Source organism: Pseudopipra pipra, chromosome 15, assembly GCF_036250125.1.
Source record: "Pseudopipra pipra isolate bDixPip1 chromosome 15, bDixPip1.hap1, whole genome shotgun sequence".
NCBI classification, from domain to species: Eukaryota; Metazoa; Chordata; class Aves; order Passeriformes; family Pipridae; genus Pseudopipra; species Pseudopipra pipra.
Genome location: NC_087563.1, coordinates 4333291 through 4354552, shown reverse-complemented (window position 1 = coordinate 4354552; position 21262 = coordinate 4333291). Strand labels below are relative to the sequence as shown.

General features: G+C 40.1%; 1 protein-coding gene across 1 annotated transcript in view; it reads left to right on the top strand.

Moving 5' to 3' along the window:
* Positions 1-2272: 2272 nt before the first annotated feature.
* DOCK2 (dedicator of cytokinesis 2) overlaps positions 2273-21262 on the top strand; it is a 164253-nt gene continuing 145263 nt past the window's right edge. The window contains exons 1-8 of the mRNA XM_064671560.1: positions 2273-2511; positions 10008-10091; positions 12840-12880; positions 15006-15061; positions 15210-15306; positions 16408-16556; positions 18497-18632; positions 20798-20952. Of these exons, the coding sequence (XP_064527630.1) occupies positions 2475-2511; positions 10008-10091; positions 12840-12880; positions 15006-15061; positions 15210-15306; positions 16408-16556; positions 18497-18632; positions 20798-20952 (755 nt within the window). The 5' untranslated portion in view covers positions 2273-2474. The remainder of the gene's footprint in view (positions 2512-10007; positions 10092-12839; positions 12881-15005; positions 15062-15209; positions 15307-16407; positions 16557-18496; positions 18633-20797; positions 20953-21262) is intronic.

Sequence of the window (21262 nt, the reverse complement as noted above, 5' to 3'; positions counted from 1 at the left end):
AAGGAAGCAAGAATTGTCTCCCTTCTTCTGCCTGCTCCCCAGCCCCCAAAAGGGAAGTTCTACCTGTGAACTCCCTGGACAGAGAGTTTCATCTTTTGGGGAAGCCAGGAATTTTCTGCTTTCCTTAAAAGACTTTCTGTCTGAAAAAAAAGACTTAAGGAAAAAATGATGAGGTATGTGAAGGTGATGAATGTGTCCAGTGTTTTCTGTGGAATATTAATGTGGAATGGTAACTACATAAATAAACCAACTTGGAACAAAAGCCCCCACTGACAGAGGGTGTAACAATTATCCACCTTAATTCTCTAGAGCAATGTTGGGATTTGTCCTCTGGTGTAAGAACAGGATTTTAGGGTTACTGTGCGTGCTTTGCTCTGGGTGCACTTTCCTCTTGCAGCTAGAAAAGGATTTTGTTCCTCAGTCCGTTTCTTAGGAGCTACAGCTCGGATTTTTCCAACACAGTCAGACAGGGTTGTCTGAGCCAGTGGAGATGAAGCAGCAGCAGGTTCTGGTCGAGGAGTTGCAAAAGCATCATGGTGAAAGTTTCAGGGGAGGAAGTCAGAGCAGATGTGTGCAATGCTGAGCTGGGCCTGGGGAAGGGGTGGCACGTGGGAAGCAGCGATGCCTGAGGGAGTCTGGGTCCTCAAATGAGGGAGTTTTGGGTCCTCAAATTGGCATCTGTGGGGAGCTGGGATGGTGTGAGGGGGGATGTGAGCTCTGCACAGAGCCCAGGCCTTGAGCATGTGCTGAGCTCTGCACAGTCACAGCCAGGCAGCAGCAAAGTGTTACCAACTTGAAGGTGAAATTCCTGTATTTTAGATAATTTATTTTCAAAAGATACTGGCATCAAGTAGGTTTGGTAGACCTACATGAGGAAGCATGTTTGCAAGTAAGTGCTAGAAAGGATTTCCTCAGCACTGTTGTGTTACAGGTAAACACCGTAAGGAAGAGAGATGTAGAACAAGAAAATAATACCACATCATCCTTTAGGCCAAATAGGAAATGGGAAGAGGGGATTTGCTGCAGCAGGGATTGGGAGGAGTAAGGATGATAGTTCTCACTGGTTAGGAAGCTATTGCTCAAACCCCATAATGTAAACTAAAAGATGAAATGGTTCAGCTTCAATATATTTTTTGACAGAAGAACAAGATAAAATGGATGTTCCACGGATGGGAAAGATTTAGAACCCATAGATGGAGCTTGTTGTCTGTAAATGGAGATAATTGGTGTTGCTCAGAATTTAACCCACTTTAGTTAATGTAACATGAATTTCAATGTTATTTTAGGGGAGAGGAACAAGCTAAACCCTTTTGCTAAGCTAGTATGTAGACATGGTGAAGATTAGGGCAATTCAAGCAAATCTGGTGAAGTTTAAAGTGATTTTCCTCCAGAAATATGTATCAGAATTCCATATGCAATGAGATAGACTGGCAGTCTGTGCTCCACATGATTGCTAGTTAAAACCAAGAAATAGAATGTCTTGTGTTATCCAAAATATCCCGAGGAATGTAGCGTGGCAGTGTTAAACAGTTTGGATAAACAGTGATTGCTAAGTTGCAATGTAATATCCAGAGGACAGGATTGTCACATGAATTTGTTGTAGTAAGCAGGAGATCAAACAAACAAACAGTAAATCTTCGCAAGCATTTTATTTGGGGTTTTTTTAAGTCCAAACTGTAAGTAAGGAAGATGAGTGAAGGTGACATACTTGCCTTCAATTAAGTATATTGTCCTTAATCCACATTACAAACAACTTGGATTGTTTGTAATGTCCTTATGCCAGTTAGCTCACGTAGCAGCAGTAAATGTACCATAAATTGCTTTTTCCAGTTTTGTCTGGACAATAAGTCTTTAAGAAAGTGCTGCTTTGTTTAGAAACTAAAGAGAAAGTCTTCAACATTTTTTCCTGCAAACATAAAATGACAGAAATAACAAGCAATGGGTGCGGTTTGAAATGTGGCTTTGTCTTCGCGCTGTTTCTCTCAGGAGAGGCAGACTTGCAAAAAAAGACAAATCCTTGTTCCAGGACAGGTTAGAAGAGAGCAGTTTTTAAGATGTTTGACCTGTGAAGTCAAACCTTTCGAGTGTGGTGTTGGTGAGGTGTTGGGAGCTGAAGGGAGCCGTGGTCAGAGGTGTCACTGCAGCCGGGCTCGCACGCGTTCCCAGTTTGGGGCTGGTGCCACCGAGCACTGCAGTGGGTTTGCTCCTTTGCTGATGTGTTACCACCAGTATCGAGCAACAGTAACACCCAGTTTGGGATTCCCCTCCCCCATGACACGGGGGACGATGTCTTGAGTTGAGAAAAGAGGAAGGAAGCTCCGAACAGCAGCAAATCTCGCAGCTGCCTCCGCCCGCTCCTCGGGGCCGGCGCTGGGAACGCGGCTCCTTCCAGGCCTGGCTTGGTCACCCACCCTCAAGGCTGCAGCCTATCAACCTTGGGTTCCTTGCTTTGGAGCCTCAGGGATTCATGTGTGATGGCAAGATGGCACAGGACGGAGAAGACTGGCGTGGGTATGTAGCTGAGCTGCCATTTGGGTTGTGTCTCTGCCTCCTGAGCAGGATGTGGGCAGGTGTTTTCCCTGCTGCGATGGATTAACACTTTCCACCTCACCTTGGGGGCTTCGTTGAAGTGATCCATTTTGTACAAAGCTTTAATCCTTCAACCAGAATGGTGAACAGTACACGAGTGTCAGCTTTCTCAAGTAATGCAGCTCTTCCCACCTCGGTATTTTAGAAACAGTCGTGTGTTGTTCAATGCCCAGCAGCCAGAAATTATGGAGAACAAATGTAGGGGAAGGGGAATCCTGCAGTTGCTTCTGCAAGATTGTCACTTGTGGTTAGTGTTACAGAAAAAAATCTGTATTTCAGCTGGTAAGTGGTATTTTTTGGAAGAGAAGTCATCTTCTTAATCTGAAGGATGTTAACTTGTATAAAGGACTGAATTGCTGTTTAAAAAAAAAGCCTTAAAATTAGGAATCAAAGCTAAAGCACTTGAAAGATGCATACTAGTACTCTGTTATTAACCTTCTAAATTCTTCTAAAAGACATTTTTTATTTGCAGTAGGCCATGGTGTTTTGTGATGTGCCTTAAAAACAAAAAAAATCCACCCAAATGGCTTCATGAAATAAAGTAAATCGTCAAAGCATTAATAAGAGGAAAAGAACGTTTTCTTGTTCAACTTCCATGTGCAGCAGTAGCAGAATTGTGAAATGGAAGCAGCCTCTTGTGGTGGCAGTTTATATTACAAAATAGAGGGTGTGTAAATATTTTCTGTTTCAGTTTTATAAATAGTAGAAAATATTTAATTTTTGCACTTGTAGTAGTCTCTGAGGTATTTGGAAAGTGCAGAGAAGGTCACTGGGAAGAGCTGACACTGGATCCTGGTGGTTTTTCTTTTGCCCTGTTCTTGCTCTCCTGCTGCTCTCACCCATGAGCACACAGTGATTTTAATGGCAAAGAGAATCTGAAAGCCTCTGTCCTACTGTGTGGTAACAGTGGGAACTTGTTCCTTCTCTGCTCACCCTGAGTAAGTCCATTTCCTGAGTTCACCAAGGTTTTTGTGTAACATCGGATTATAAGACACTTTATACTTGTATGTAAAAAATCCCAGTTGCAGCAGTGCTGTGGTTTAGTCTGTCACAAAGCTGAATGGGCAAAATGGGAACAATAATCAAATGGACTTCCCAGCAAAATTAGAACACTAGTTATTAAAGTATTCATACATGTAACTTTCTGGTAGGTTGTCCTCAGTAGGAACATTCTGCCTCTGCTTTTGTACAATTGCTTGAAGTTGATAGATGAGTACAAATTCAATAATCTATACTTGTACCCAGGAGTTCCTTTTCTTAGCCAAGCTGTTGGTTTGCAGTTTGTTTTATTTTCCTTTCTCTTGGAAATTAAATGCATTCTTTCATTATATAAGTTGGTGAGAAAAGTGGGAGAATCTTTCACCCAGAATAATTAAAATAACCAACCAAACAAACCCAAACAAGCATCTGCCACCACTGGTTGTTCTGTCCTATATCATAAATCAAGTAAACTTATGCACTTAGAAATTGGCAGAAAAATAGTCTAATTGCTAAACTTTACTAACTTTACTCCATGAGTTTCATTTGGCTAATGAGGCCTCAAATATGAGGTACTAACAACTAGATTCACAAATGAAGAGGTTTTTAAATTTATAGTCTGTTGTAGTCATGTCTCCTGTGTCTCAGGAAAATAAGAAATATGGGCAAACAGAGTTAACTGAGTCATAAAGTCTGTGGAAGGTGAAAAGCTTTTGGAATAATACACACTGGAAGCTTTTTGACCATATGGGGTTATCCTGTCTTAGGTGGTTTTGGAAATCTTTGGTTTTAAGCATCTGATTACAATTCTCATGTTGAATTTTCAAGCCCTTTGTTGGAAGTGAGTCTGATGCCCTCAGGTTCTGCTGATGGGCAGAGCTTCAGTTTGGAAGAGTTGGGCCCAATGTACTTTGGATGAGCAATGTTGTGCTGCAGGTGATTTTTGGAAAACCACACCATCCCATGGCCATGGTAGAACCCAGCCTGGGTGCCCACTTTTGGGTTTTACTTGATTAATTGGAGTGGTCCAGGTGGCAGATATTAAACTCTGTGCTTGGAAACCACAATCCTGATTTTCCACATGAAACTTGTTCTTAATCTTGAAGCACTCCCAGCTTAAATATGTGCTATTTCTGTGGACAAGACAAGATGGAATAGTCATGGTAAAAGGTTCCTGATGGAAAGTGTTTGCTCTGTGCTCAGACCTTAAGGGAAGTTACAAACTGGTGAAATATGATGTTAGAATGCTAAATTCAAGTGTCAGATTTACTCCTGTCCTGCTGAAGCTGAAAACGGATGTTTGTCAATTTGAAGCAAAAATTGTGGAGGGTAGTGGGTGACTTCTTTGTAAGTGTAGAAAAGCTCATGCTCAGCCTGGGAGTGAAGGGCTGTGGCTGTCTTGTCTGAATTCATTTGCTGAATGCCTCTGAAAATTGTTCAGATTTTAGAGATGTAAAATAGATTGAGCTATATGGGAGCAGAGCTTTGTTCAGGGCAGGTTGACTCCTCCATGAGATGTAACCCCTGAACCCACCAGGCTGTTCCAGCTGCTTGAGAAACAACAAATAGGTGAAGACAAAGCTGGGAAGGGAATCTTTCTATCCATGATCTTTCATTAAAATGAAAAATCACAATTAAATATCCTGTTCTTCATGAAGACTTTTAAGCAAAATGACAGTGCTACTGTTTTATATGAACAGGTAAAAATTCAGAGACAATATCTTTTTATAACTAGTTAGGCATGTTAGAACTTCCTGGTTCTTATAATCCATGCTGGCTTTATTGTGTTTAAGAAAGAAAATAAGTAGCTCAAGTCAGCTCAAACCTCCATCTGTCCCCGAGGTTGAGCATGTGAGGAAATCTGTGTTCAACTGTTGTCTGAGATAACAGTTTGTTGCCTGGGAACTGAAGAGTTCCCCTTGGATTTTCAATAAATGAAATCAGCCTCTCCCCCACCCTGAGGTTTGGTACCTGTGAAATATCCATCAGAACTGTGCTCATGTTCACATTTGCTCTGTGAGATCTAAGGGGGGGATTTTTAATTCAGAGCACTGGAACATAAATTTTATAGATATCTTTCCAGAAGTTAAGAAATCCTGTTGGGACTGCGTGATATTTTTCACATAAGGTTTGTCAGTGGCCTTGCTGAGTGATTTCACCCTGATTTCATGAGAAAAAAGTGGCAACTGAACATAAAGAATTGATCTTTTATGAATAGTTTACTACTCATAAAAGTGGAGCTTTAAAAAATATTTATTTAAAAAATAAAACAGAACAGGATTCTTGCTGAGGCTCTTAATTAGAAATTGTTTGAATATGCAAAACACTTCGTTAGTTATTACATCCAAATCATACCTAATAGTCCCCCTGTTACAGAAAAGTGAAATTAGGAGCTGGCTCAGCAATACTTCAGGAATTTTTATCAAATTCAGTTCAAGTGGAAGGTAGCCAAGGAAACCAACTGGAAACATGGATTTTTACTAAAAGATGAGTCTCAAAATGAAACAAGGTAGTGCTTGTATTTCTTATAAAGGGCAGAGCAGGGACTGCACATGAAGGGAAAACAGGCAGGAAAGACAGGTAAGATTATTAGGATAACAAATGGTTTTGGTGTTGCATGTCTGTGGGATTTTCCTTGCTTACCCTTCCCATCTTGCAGTAGCTTACAGGCTAATCATATAAATAGCCAGAACATGGGGGCTTAAAGCAAGTGAATATTGAAGAAATCTATCTTTTTGAGGGAGAAATTCTGTTACCTGGATCACTGTGATTTTTCTAGAGTGTTTTGTGTGTGAATGTTCCCAAACAAGGTACAAAGGATGATGATTTGTTGTTGTTGTTGTTGTTCTGCTTGTCTTTTTCTAAATTGAGGAGGACATAAAATTTCAATTACAAAATATTAACTATTGCTGAATTTATTTTTTTATAAGAACCTTAACAGTGTGACTGTTTTGATTTATTTTGTATCTTGGAATATTGAGTGAAGTGTTCTTTAGAGATTTTCATTGCTCTGCTCTGGAAAACGTGCCCAATCCCTGCGTGGTGTAATGAAACAGCTCCACAGCCCCACGTGTATTGAAGAGCATCCACATCTATATATGGGTGGGGGAATGTGTATATCATATCCAGCAGGTCTGCCTTTAAGAGATAAGCAGGAATTAAATGGAAATAGAAGTTTTCTTCAGCCCTCATCCTCACTTTTTGCCCCTGGGATGGACACTGGGAGATGTCTTTGCTCCAGCTCTGGGGGTGAGGGTGATGCACAATCACTGTCCTTACAGCAGGTCCTGTTTGGCTGGACAAGAAAGGAATTTTTGGACATTCTGCCATAGATGGGAATTGTTCCCTTCTTCCTGAGGTACAATTCTAAGCCCACTTGTGCTGGAGCAGAGGTCAATTTGGAGAGCTGTCCATGTCAGCAGCTTGACCTGGTACTTTTGCTCTTCAGCTCCTCTCCTCAGGGAGCTCAAGCCTGGAATCGAAGGGAGTTTTTCATTGGGCTGTTTGTTTGTTTGTTTTCTGTCATGTGTGTGCTATAAAATTACCACCTAGGTTGTGGTGAGCTCTAAAAAGACAGTTTTTATTTGCTCATTCGGGGGAAATTTACTGTGTTCTCAACAAAGTGTAAAGTCCCTCTTTAGGAGCACAGGAGTTCAGAGCATTCTCTGCCCCTTTCTGGGAGAGTCTGACAGTGCCTGTGTGCAGATTCCCTGCTCATGGGAACACCTTGCCCTGGTGCTGCCTGCTGGGGAGGGCATCTGCCAGCCAAAGCTCCCCCACTAATCTTATTGCCATGACATCAGCTGGTCCTGAGGTCAGTAATCACTGTTGGGATTTAGAATAAATGCTGGGGTCTTTGAACAACCTCCTGTGCCTTGGGGATCCTGACTCACAATGTATTTATGGTTGGGATAGAGGATGCCAGGGAGGGGAGAGGTAGGAAAGTTCTTCAGACAGATTTTATTTCTACTGCATGGAGAGTTTACTTTTAAAAAGCCAACAACCTGTGGTGGGTACCCCACCAAAAAGATCTTAATTCCCTGCTGGGTTTTCATATTTTTGAGGAGCAAAATGAGTTAAATCTGTGTTTGTACACCATGCACACACAACCCTGAGGATCTCCATGCACAACCTCTCCACAGAGGGTGGAGGAAAGGGAACCCTTCTCGTGGCTGGTGAACTCTGAGGGGATACTCCCAAATATAGGAGGGTCCCAGTTTGTAAGGGAAATGACATCACTTACAGCTGACAGAAAACATTACTGGATATAAGACTCAAATTTTCATGCACAGTTAATAATCAAAAATTAGCAGGTATGATAATTAAGCTGTAGATAGGATGTACAGACATAGCTGATGGTATTAAGTTGTCTGTTTAGAGTTTTTTGCAATGGTATGTGGAAGCTTATCACAGTTTCTTGTCACAAAATGCCTGGGTAGGTCTATAGCTTAAAACTTTGTAAAGAGATTTGTTAAACTCATCCTGCCAAACAATCCAAGCTCTACAGTAAAATCTCTCTTGTTAAGTTTCCACTTACTCATTTAGAAAAGTCTAAGCTGCTGCAGCCACTTCCTTTGTCAGTTTGTTGCTGCGCTTTTCAATATATTCGTGGCTGGTAAATGAAGCTTTTAAGGGAGCAAAACCAAAATGCAACACAAATATATGACTCAGTAATTTGAATCTACGTTTTGAGACAGCTACAGCTGAGTAGAGCAGTGAATATTTTGAAATCTAAAATGTGGTAGTCAGCAGTAACCTAAATTTGCATGAACATTTCAGGCAAAAAGTAAGAGCACACACATCCCCCACATCTCCCAAACACCTCGGTGGAAATGTCTTTAAATGTCATGGTAACTTAGCAGGGGTTTGGCCATCTTTCACTTCTTGAAAAGAAACCACTCAGAATGTAACTACCCATGTACTATACACACATCTACTATTTAATTTCAATTTTGTGTGCAGTTCTCTGAGCATCACTGAGGGAGTGTCTTCAAGATTCTCTTGAATAAATGGCTGAATCTGGAGAGCAGAGCCTCACTTCAAAGTTATTCTTTATTTTCCCCTCCCCTTGTGTTGAATTGTTCAAGCCCTGCTCTATCCACTCAGGAGGAGGAACAGCTGGGAACGTCTCTTCATGTTTAAAAAAAAAAAAAATTAAGAACCAGTAAGTCCAGTAAGCCTCTTACATCTGAGATTCCTTCTAATTTCTGTTCCAGAAATATAGCAAATATAAAAAACCCAGGAACCATAATTTATGGAATACATGTAAAGTGATGAGGATGAATCTATTCAGCTCTACACTCCTACCTTAGGCATTTTCCTGAAAGGCAATTTAATTGGAGCCTTTAAACACAATTTGAAGTAAAATGTTTAAATAAAATGTTTCCCCAGTGTACGTTTTGGCCTAGCAGAGATTTAATATCCTGCTTTAGAAACCTGGGTGGAGGGAGAAAAAGGAATGGGGGAACATACTGAAGGTGGGCTCTGCTTTATAAATCAGTGTTCCCCTGTCCAAAACCCTTCCAGTTTGACTGGACTGGGACACTGGCAGGAGCAGGGCAGAGCTCTGCTGACCAACACCTCTCCTGCCCCAAGCAGGTCGTGTTCAGTGCCAGTGTTCCTGTTCCTACCTGCACAACTTTGAGTTTCACCTGCATATTTTAATACTTTCCTGGTGTGATTTAACTCCAGTAACCACTTCTACTCTCTAATGCTGTTGTTCAAGTTTATAACCAAGCCCATGAAGAAAAAAAAAAATTACAGAGGCACATGGTAACCATAGCAGCCCACATCCTGTAGCCCTAGAACATCAGAACTGGTAAGGAGGCTTATTTTCTTGAATTCTCTCTGAAAGTGCTGTTTCTTAACCACATAGAGATAAGCTGCTGATTAGAACACTCTTAAAATCCACTGCTCCTGTGTTCTTTTCAGAGTCATACAGAGAATACAGAGAACTATGAAACAGTTTCATGTTAAATTGAAGCCTCTAAACCCAGGAAAGGGTTCAGGAAATTCAGCTTCTATAGGCAACTCTGTGCCCTTTCTCATCAGTGTAGCCATAAATTTCTGTAAACTCTGTGCTCAAATCCCTTGAGCCAGTAGACAAACAATTCTCCAGCACTGTGAATGTGTATTTATTCAAGACCTGCATCTTAAATCCTGTGCAGAGCAGGTGATGAAGAGCTTGTTCCCACATGCCTGCTGAGTTTTCTGTGGGGCTTGTTGATTATTTTTTGTTTGTTTTCACCACCTTTCCATTCTCACAAGCAAAGAGACAAAATAATGGTGACAAATGGATCTTCTTGATGGAATTATGGTTCTGCTTGTCTATCATAGTGTGCTTATCCCAGTATCAGAGTCTTAGTAACCATGTTTGGTTTTCAGTTTAATTGTAGTGTATGGCTGTATTGACATAGTATTTTCATCCTTTAATTTTTCAGCTATATACAATTTCAAAGGCACAGGAATACCTCAACTACCTCTTCAGATTGGTGATGTGGTCCATATCTTGGAGTCCTGTGAAGGTAAGCCACTTGCCTTCAACTATAGGTTCCTTCATGAATGACACAATCCTTTCACTTCACAGCAATTCCCTCTGTTACATCAGCAGTTGTCTAATACTCTTATTTTTAGTGGTGGTAGTGATCTATTTTGAGAAAGAACCTATTCTTTTTTGAAGAGCCAAAATTAGACATATTACAGTACATGTGGTTTTTTGGGAAGCCATTACCAAATGAGGAAGTCATCAAGGTGAACGTAGAGTTTGTGAAGTCTGTGCCAGCTTTGTAACATACCTGATGGAAGGGACATTAAGTTTTAATGGAGCACAGTTTTTGCCTCTAAACTAAATATTTGTTGCTAGGACACATTCAGCACCCTTGTTATATAAGAAGGAAATCTAGTATGTTAAAGAAATGAGGGTCTGCATGATAGAAACATTTCAGAGAACCATCCAACTTACAGAATATGCAAAGCAGCAAAAGTCCAAGTCAAGTCGTTCATGACAGACAGTCAATACCTTCACAATCTGACTGAATGCTCTCTAGGTGTGCCAGAGCTACTGAAGTTTTTATTAGCATACCTAACTCACAGCAGTTAGGTGTCTCTAAGTGTCATTGTAACAGTAATGATGTAGTGATGTTCTCGACCAGGTTAAAAAAAAGCAAGAAAAAAAATTACGAAGTGCTTAAAGCTTTGCAAAATGTATTGTGAAATTATCTTCTTCACCCTATTTCTGCTGATCCAGTGGGTCTGTTGTATCTTACCAGCTGCAGTTATGCTCAGGAGAAGGGTCAGCTGCTGCATTACACAGTCACAGACACAGCCTGGTGTTGAAAGGCACTTGGTACGTTGTGGTCACGGGGCTGCAAAGGCTCTGAAGCTGTTTGAGCCCAGCCCACTCCCCTGCAGAGAGCTCTGCATGGAAACAACAAAGAATTTGAGAGAGGAGCGTCTGAGAAACCACATTTCCAATACATTGGAGCACGTTTTTTCTTCTACTTGTAAAATTCAGTATCTCTAAGCAGCAGTGAAAACGCTGATGTCGCTCCTTAGACAGGCAGCAGATGAATCTCTCAAAGTCACCAGCAATGATCCACGGCCTCTCCTAAAAGATGCAAGGTCTGCAGAATTCTTTAAGCCTCCATTCTCAGCATTTTGGCTCTGGAAAAAACACGTGGGCAAAGCAGAAACCTCCTCAGCCCCGTGCTCCGTGTTAGTTGCAGAAACAGCACTGAAGGTTTCTGATCCCTGTGGTACATTTGTTGTCAGCCCAGAGGGTTGAGTGCTGATCTCATGGGGTTATTTTTTGTATAAAGTCTTTTCTGAATCCCCTGCCCTTGAGAACTCATCTTATGAAATATGTTTGCCAATGAAGAAGCGGAATCTTTCACGTTGTGTGAGTGAAGTTTATCTGTTATCAGATATCTTAAAAATATGCTGCCAGCTGCAGCTGGGGAGTAACCAACAGTGACAGGTTTTTTCCTGTGCTCATTTTATGTCCTATTTTAGTTGGTTTTGGGTGCAAAAAATATATGCACAGAACATACGTGTGCTGTCACAGCAAATGGGAGGAAATAGATTTTACACACCTGATTGCAAACTGAGGCTATGTGCAAATAATTCAGTTTTAGAAGGAAGATGGAATTTCGTTGTTGACAAAGACAGTGAGGGAAAGAATACCAGTGCAAAAAAACCTGAAAAAAAATATGTCCTGAGTCTTTTTTTGAGGTCAGTCGTCCTCCTGTGACTTTTAACATCATCTTTCTGACAGCACTGTTTGGGCTTTATTTTTTTTTATGTTTTGGTTGCATGGCTGAAATACCTGTGCTGTCTTAGAAATGGTGAGAGGGAAAAAGTGGTAGGGAAGAGATCATAACTGTTCATGAAATTATCATTAGAAAATGTATGCTTTTAGTCCTAAAATACTCTGCTTGGGATGAAAACATGTAGTATTTAACAGAGTTAAACAGTGTTGCTGTGGAGGTGATCTTGCATGGTGGGTGTGTGCACAGTGGTCACAACCTCTGCTGTAATTCAGGAAGGTTGAACTCTGCATTTTATGGTTTTTTGTAGAAGTTTATTGTGACTTAACCGTGGAATAGATGGAATAAAATCTGATTTGGTGTTTTAGTTGCCACTACTGCAATACAGCACCCCTGCCTTCCAGGAGGGGTTTCTGGTTATGAATGGAGCACAAACCAAATAACAGTCCTGCACTATCTTGAGGTTCTAACTTGAACTGTACACCAGGAAACTGCTTATTCAAGCTGAGTCTAAAAGCTGTAATTCCTCATGGCAGAAAGGTGGCTTAAGTCTTATTACATACAAGGAAAATGGATATGTAACAACCCTGTGCTGTACTGAGTTAATCCTCCACCCAGAACACAATCAGAGGAGCTTCATGGGCTGTCCATTCCCATGGGCCATCTTGGCTGAGGTAGATATCTAAGTGTCTGTGATAAATATTACACTGCAAAACAACTCATCCTACCTTTTTAATGTGAGTGTGGGGATGTGAAATTCAGTGTGAGATTATCTGTGCTTACTATGCAAGACTTGAAAGTCGACCATATAATCATATTTGCCAAAATTCCAGTCATGCTTAATGTGCTTTCTGGTGTTCACTTTAATCTGTGTATGCATGAAGTAACCTTTAATTTTTACAAACATTATGCTAGATATTTCTCACATGAAATAAACCCCATGACTTTATTGTGTGTGTTTTAATGCTTGGTTTTGTTGTCATACCAAGTGACCTTTCTTCCTTTTAGATTGGTACAAGGGTTACCTGGTGAGATACAAAGGAGCAGAGGTAAGATCACACTGTTCGTCCCTATGGGACTATTTTTAACAAGTTTAAAACCCCTGAAGTGGGTTTTTTATTCTCTCTTAGTAGATTGTCCTATCCTGATCTCTCAAGTCAGCTCTGTCCACTCTCTCTCCTTTCAAGATGAATAAAATGATCAACATTCATCCTGCACATTTGGTAAATAGAAGTGAGGACTGGGAGAAAAGCAGATCAATGAAGAAGAAATTACTGTGTCTTCAGGTTAACAGACACCATTTGAATTAAATTTTGAGTAAATTTACTGCTAGATGTGTTTGTTTCTGTACTTTTTCTGAGGATTCTTTAGGCTACTTACAATATAAACAACTTGCATGAGGCTTAAATTCCTAAATATCTCTCCTGTACAAAAATCATATTAATTAAAAAAACCTCAGTATTCTCATACTTAAAGATAGAAAGGCACAGATGAATAGCTTTTACCCTGAGTATAATGACTGCTGAGTTAACTACCAAGAAAGTTATTTCTTAGTTTTAAATGAATTTTTCTAGAAGAAAAACATTTTTTTTAGTAGCTTGCTCTTAACACAAGGTTTTTTTAGGGAGCAGCAATGCAAAGGCATTTGAAGTTAGAGACTCGTGCCTGTATTACAGCAAAACAGTTTACTGCAAGTTGCTTCTCTGTATCTTGGAAAAAGGATGTACAAAACCTTCACAGCCTCTTTAAAAGGGATATCTGGGGAGCAGAGGGACAGAGAATATGCCAACCAAAAAAAAAACAGAGTAGTGTGAAGTTCTCAAATTGTCCATTATTTTTTTTCTGTTTTGTATTCAGTGGCCTGTAGGTATTAGAAATGACTTCAATTAACTTAGAGAAACTCATTTGTGTCTGTTTACAAACTATATGTGATAGCTGAAAGATTTCCTTTCCTTTTGGAAGCATTAGGTGCTTGAGTTGTTGTTTCATTTCGTTGCTCAGTGACTCCTCATCCTCCAAGACAGAGGAATGAGGGATTGTTTGTGGGAATTATGAACAATGTCCAGACTTCCCCCTGTTGTTTCTCCCATTCCATGAGCTCCAGCACACCTGCACAGGATGTTTGCTTCCCTTTCTAGCTCACCCCAGAGAAGGCAAGAGCAGGGTAGTGATAAAGGAGATTACCACAAGTTCTTGACCCAGCACAATATTTCAATGTATTTCAGTATTTCAGACCAAGGTAGTGACTATCACCTGGTTTTCTGCCACACTTGAGGGTGGACATGACAGAGTGACAAACCAGCCTCCCCAATACCACACCTGTGTCTTCATTCCTCCTTTGATGTTCCTTTTGAATCAAAACACTGTTGCCATTTATTCTACATAATATTTTTATTTTAATTGATTAAAATGTAATCTAAAAACTAAAAAGGGAAAATATTTACCAGAACCAATCACTTCCTTTTAACTAATTGCTAATATTGCTAAAGGGCTTCAAGATCAATTCTTTAAGAAGTGTTATTAATTTAATGTACCAAGATATCACTAAATTTAGTATTAGTGTGACCTTCTTCTATTACTTGGCTTCTTCACGGAATCTTTTGAACTTAAATCTTAATGAAAAAATGTGGAATTGATAAGACATGATTGTGTTTTGATTAAGATCCAGTGCTTAAAATAAAAAGGCTATAGAAGTTGAAATCCAACTCAGAGAAAGGCTTTGTAAAGTAGCACATATGTTATTGAATTATTGTGGGACTTGAAGTACCACAAGTCAACTGTTGATCAGAGAAGAATCCAAGAAGAACCTGGCTTAACTACCAAGAAGGGATTTGCAGATTCATGTGACAAAATGTTTCTTTAATGAATTTAAATTGTGTGGTGTTGACTTGTATTTAATTGTGCTGTTTCCTGGGGGAAGAGTGTGGAAGGTGGTGTTTCTTATAGATGAAGTTAATCCTATGCACTTTGTATTTGCAGAGAAGGACATGACAAAACTTCTATTATTTGTCTGTCAAACAGGAATGCATTTATTTGAATAAAAAACATTTTTTGAATAAAAAACTAGATAGCCAAGAGTTAATTGGGGTATTACCATTTATGTGATTTTTATGTTCCTAGTCATGGCTGTTACTTAAATGTTCTTGGACTTATTTTTTTTTTTTCCTTCAACAGGGAATATTTCCTAAATCCTTCATCCACATCAAGGAAGCGACTGTTGAAAAGAAAAGGTATTGAATTTATCTGTTGTATCACATTAAGGGTCTTGCCTGCTAGAGACTGAGTTTTAAGGCATTTATAAAGCCCAACCACAGTAATTATAATGCACACCCTTGAAACACAGACTCTCTTTGTGTTATGGTTTCTTCTCTTTCCTAGACACACAGAAAACATAATACCTGCTGAAATTCCTCTAGTTCAAGAAGTTACCACTACTCTCTGGGAATGGGGAAGCATCTGGAAGCAGCTCTATGTGGTAGGACACTTTACACCCCGTTCATGGCCTGAGAGTCAGTCCTATTTATGCATAGTGTCCAAATCTGTGTGTTTTCCTTGATGCAGGACAGGGTCTGGGTGGGTTTAAGGAATTGCTTCCTCACTGCTTAGATAATCACCATTTTCTTCAGTGGCTTGAAATGTCTTTAAATGGCTTTAAATCTGGTCCAACCATCCACCTGGCAGTGGTGGTGCTGGGTTCAGGGTTGGACTGGGTGGTCTTGGAGGTCCCTTCCAAACTTGATGATCCTGTGATCCTGTGAATGGAAAGGCTGAGGGGTGTTGTAACTTCATGGCAGTTGTGTCAACTTTGAGTATCCTGGGCATGATAAATTTTTCATAATTTTGATTTGTAGAGGTGAAAAGTTTCCAGGTAGGAGTATAAAGCACAACCAAGATGCACTTGAAAAAGATTTGTGATGTTCTTGGAATGCTACAACAAAGGTTGTTCAAGGGTTACTGGGAGCATGTAGCTATTAACAATTGGCAGTTTCAGGAATTGTGCTGACTGATCCAGGATCCCAGCCATTGGATTTTCCTTTTTTTTTCTGTTGAATCAAGGAAAGCTTGAATATGGTGTAGTTTTCTGAAACATGTCACTTGTGAAATGTGTCACTTCTTGTTAAAGTCAACAATGAAAACCCTTCTTGTTTCAGTGAACGACACTAAAACTGCTTTAGTGACTTCTGTGTGTTCTCTCATTTTTCTCTTAAATGTCTTAATACCACAATCAAATGTTGTTGTCCCCAAAATGATCTTATCAGTCTCTCATACAGAAGTAAATTGCTTCTGTGATGTTTTCCCTTGATGAGACTTTTCAAGAATCTTAAAACAGCACAATTAAATAAAACAAAAATGACAGCATCCCCATACAAACTGCTTAAATTTCATGTCATTTCTTTATGGCCACATGGGAGATTCTGTCCTTAACAGCTTGTGGGATGAGAAGAGGAAGGAAGCCGGGCTCTTTACCTGCTTCCTGCAATAATTTAGCATTAAATATGGGACATACTTAATTTTCAAGACCAATGTTGCACTTCAACTTGAAGCCTGAAACTTCTTTTTTTCTCTTCTGTCTCAGACAAACAAGAAGGAGAGGTTCCAGCAGGTGCAGTCCATGATGTTTGACCTGATGGAGTGGCGCTCACAGCTCCTGTCCGGGACTTTGCCCAAAGATGAGCTCAAAGAACTCAAACAGAAAGTCACTTCCAAAATTGATTATGGTAACAGGTAAGTGGCCTAGGCTGCTTCTGGAAAACCTGATTTATTTTAAAGCCCATCATCGAAGAGATGATGACAAAGTTTTCATGTTTTGTAACTCAAAAATCTGATTCATGTTGAATCTTCCTTTTCAAACCTCTCCCTCTTACTCCTGGCATGATAGTGGATACTGTGGTAAGGTTTCTCATAATAAAGTGCCTTTTCAAAGTATTAATTTATTTGTTAATTATAAATATATGAGCTTGTTGATTGCTAAGATTTGATGTCAGATAACTGGCCTTTATATACACGTAACATCAGTGTGCTCAGGACTGAAAACTTGTCCACCCTTTACAAACACAGTCTATTTTTGCAGTGTTATGTGACCCTCAAAAGTGGTGCTGACAGATCATGGTAAGTCTGCAAACACACACATCCACACCCAATCCACTGGGGAATTTCCAGGCAGAATTCTGGTTCTGATAATAGAAGTGAAACTACCAGGGACAGAATAGTTATTTGACAAAACATCTTGTCTCCTTCTTGCTAATGAAAGGTCACCACAACACAACATATTTTTTGACAAAAAAAGTGCTGCTGGTGGTGTTCCACCATCTGATAAAGGAAGAGAGTTAGAACTTGATAAACAAATCTTTGTAGTATTGGTTTTACAGGCAATGGGATCTGCTTATAAACTCTACTTAGCTATTTTAAGTGACTGTGGTGGTTGTGGCCTGAAGGCCTCCGTGCAGCTGAAAGTCTTCTTTTAGCTTCTAAAAGCTTCCAAAGTACCTGTGGCTACACATAAGCAATGACCACAAGATGTTATGAAACTCTGAACTTGTTCACTGTGATTTGGATGCAAATTTCTGATTGATTTTATTCACACAGACTGTGGGATATCCTGTGTCCTATTACACTGGCTGGAGCTGAATGGTCACTCCAAGACAGGGTTTGCTTGGAAAAACTCCAGTCAAAGCTTTGATTAAGACAACTGATTAACACTTATTTGCCTTCAGATTTTTTTCCACACTCTTCTTTCCACGTTATGAGACTGTGAACTGCTTCCTTTGGAACAGTAGGGGTCAAGGGGGTGTTTAAAATTGAGATTGCACAGAGGAATAGTGAAAGCTGGCTAGTGTTTGTAAACACCTGGAAGGGGGGGTTTGGGCTGTGTTGTGTGAAGGAAATTTGCCAAACTGTGGAGAAGGAATAAAGGGCAACAACAATCCTCTCTGAGGGAGAGGAGATTGAACACCAAATCAGGTTGTGGATTATCACGTAATGTGGTGCAGATATTTTATATTCTGACACAGAATGCTTCAAACAGCAGAAGGGCAGCCAGAATACTCCAAAAATTGGGAAAAGTACAGTACAGCACAAAGAAGGCCAATTTTAGAGGGGGACAGAGGATTGAGAACCTAGACAGGGATGAAAGGCTGTCTCTTGACATGAAGATACAGTGGACAAGATATGTAGGATCTATGGAGGTAAGACTTGAGGTTTTAGTGTTGAAGGGAAGAAAAAGAGTGGAGAGAATAAAGACATTATTTGTATGAGAACAAGGCAGAACAGAGCACAGCAGTGAGTTAAGTAACAGGGCTGGGAGGGTGAGAGAGCAACATAAAAGCAGAAGGTAACAGGAAAATTCTGCACGTCTTAATTACAAATGTTGTACATTAAAAAGCAAAGTGATGAGGACTGTTAAAGTCACTGAACAGGGTGAACCTATTTTATGTTTTAATGCTTTACCTTTTAATGCTTTGGTGACATTATTATAAGTTTCTAAATACTGTACAACAGCTTGAAAACAAAATCATCTGGTTTAGTTAAATTTTTCTTCGGGGAAATACAGTTGCATTTATTTAGACTTTATTACTTTAAAACTTCAAGTCTCTCCTTGTGTGTTACATTTCTAAGCTTTCTTTATAGAGAGAGAAATTACCCAACCATTATTTGTATTTTCACAGAATCCTTGAGCTCGACCTAATAGTTAGAGATGAAGATGGGAATATCTTGGATCCAGACAAAACCAGTGTCATCAGCCTATTTCATGCCCATGAAGAGGCCACTAATAAAATCACTGAGCGAATCAAGGAGGAAATGGTAGGAATGAGTGGGAAACTTAATGCTTCCTTTCCTAAAATCCAACCCAAAAACTAGTCTGAGGGCTGAAGGATGTAACCTTCTGCCATAAAAGGTGGAAACTTTTGCCTCTGACTTTAGGAGTAGATTCATATTCCTGTGGTGTGAACACAGCTAAGCCTCAGATTGATTTAGTTGTGTTTGTGCACTGGATTTGGGCTGTAGGTTGGGCTGAAAGCCTCTGTCTGGAGCTGGTTCTAAATCCATTCTTGGATTTCTGTATGGAAGTACATCTCCTCTTTCCATTTGTGGAGCTGAGAAGTCCTGTGGACTACTCAGTGGGCTGAATTGCACCGTGAGTAGTTACACACTTGGAGTTCAGCTGCACACTGTGAGTAACCACAGCTGGTTTTACGAGGTCTTGTGACAGCACTAGTTGGTTGCTAGTGTTGCTGCCTGCTAGTTAGTCTGATGAAGCTGAATTTAAGCTCACTGAAGAGGCACTGAGGTGAACTCAGCATAATCTTGTGGACACCAGAAGTTCGTGTGCCAGAGCAAAGCTGACAAGTGCATAAATTTCATCTTCTAAATTGCAAAGCAGGTGACTACACTCCCTGGACCTTTTTTCTACATTAAATCTCTTCAGGGATTTTTCAGCCTCTTTGGTTCTTTTCTCCATTTATGAGAAAGTAAACTGTAAAAAAGCAATAAAACACTTGAGAGAAAACAGTTGGGTTGTCATGACACTTCAAGAACGCCCGTGACAAACCACTGCAAAAAAACTTTTTGGGTTGTTCTCAACAGTGTCACTAAACAAATGTTGCTCCCCACACATCAAAATGTAATTAACATATATAAGGAACTATAAGGAAAATATAAGGACAATATAAGGAAAATTAAGCTTGGGGATCTGCAATAGACTGTGGTGACTTGCTTTAAAAATAGAGGCAAACAATGGGTTTAGGCCATCAAGTGTTAAGTAGCTGCTTCTTGGGGTATAGGTAGAATTCAGGAGCCTATTTTCGAGTCAGTGAACCTGCTCAGCTGTGTCTTGGTCTCAGCATGTAATTTGTCTCCTCTTCAAAGAGACTTATTTCATTTTGCTGGTGCTTCCAGCACACCGAAGGCCCATCATGATGTGGATTGCAGACCTTCTGCTATATCTTGCTGTGTCCAAAATCAATTCTTTCAGACTTACAGGCTTGCCTCTGTACTGACATCTTTAAAAGTGGTGAAATTGTTTCCCCCTTTATGTAATTGCCTGGTGGCTGAAGAACTGAACTTACGGGGGAGTCATAGAACATCTCAAGGTGGAAAAATCATAAGGAACATCAAGTCCAACTCCCTGCTCTCTCCTAAAGGGTTGTAAGTTGCTGCAGCATAGCAAAAACACTGTTAAGCATTTTAGGCACAGTACTTTACCAAAATTTGAGAAATGGACTTAAGAGTAGTTCCACTGAAAGCAGCCTGGGGGAGGTAAGGTTTTGAATATATTCATATACAAGAGTGAAACTTAATCTGGCTCTTTTCTCTTCAGTGAAAGTAAATTTAAGATTCTCAAAATAGGAATGTTCCTGGAGGTGAAGGAAGAAGGGAAGAAAAACAGTTTAGCTATTGTATTGCCTGGAAAAAAACAATAAAATAAACCCTGTTCCATTTCTGAAAGGAGAGCCCTGCTGGGAAATAAGTTTACAATCCCATACAAAGGAAGATCTTACCAAGTCCTCTAAGTGATTTAAGGCATCTCTGTCATTAACTTTGTCATTATTTGCACATGGGGTGCCCCCCTGGTCTGGGTTCAGTGTTTTCCAGAACCAAGTCTGAGCTTTTTATCTCCCTGTGAGCAGGGAGGGCTCAGAGAAGGAAGGTGGGATCTTCAATATCTCTGTCATTTCTTCACTTCTGACCTGGTGACTCTCCAGCTTCCTTGCAGAAGGGGATGTTAACCCCTGCTGAAGCCTGGTGAGGGGTCAGAACCCTATTTACTCATCGTGTCTGCCTTATTAAGCAAAGCTTTGAGAGCAACGCAAAGGGCAATTCTTATTTGCTGGAAACAAGCATTTTAATCCAAACTTCCTGCGATTTTTCGAGATTCACTTTTTATGATGTGTAGCAGTTAAACTGCTTGTAGTATCCCACCATTTTAATTCATGGCTCCAGCTAATGATTCTCCTCCTTCTGAGTAGTCCAAGGATCAGCCAGACTATGCATCGTACTCCCGAATGTCTTCATCCCCCACCCACAGCCTCTATGTGTTTGTGAGGAACTTTGTCTGCCGGATTGGAGAGGATGCAGAACTCTTTATGTCACTCTATGACCCACAGAAATCAACAATTATCAGGTAAACTTTCCTCTTTTCACTGGAGAAGAGCAGCAAAAGCAGCCAGCCCAGAGGAAGTAAAATAATCACCACTGTGCTAATAATGCAGGGAATATAGAAATAAAAGGGATAAAACCAAAAGCAAAGTGAGGTGTGGACAAAACTAGTTGCTGGCTCTACTCAAGGATTCTGGGTTTCCAAATATTTTGATCCTGGATTGAACATTGCAGAAGTTTGGAGAAGCCTGAGCCTGTTGCAAATTTAAGAGATTATTCTTGATGGGGAATATTGTGGTGCCTGGAGTCAAGTGCTGAAAGAGGAAGAGTGGAAA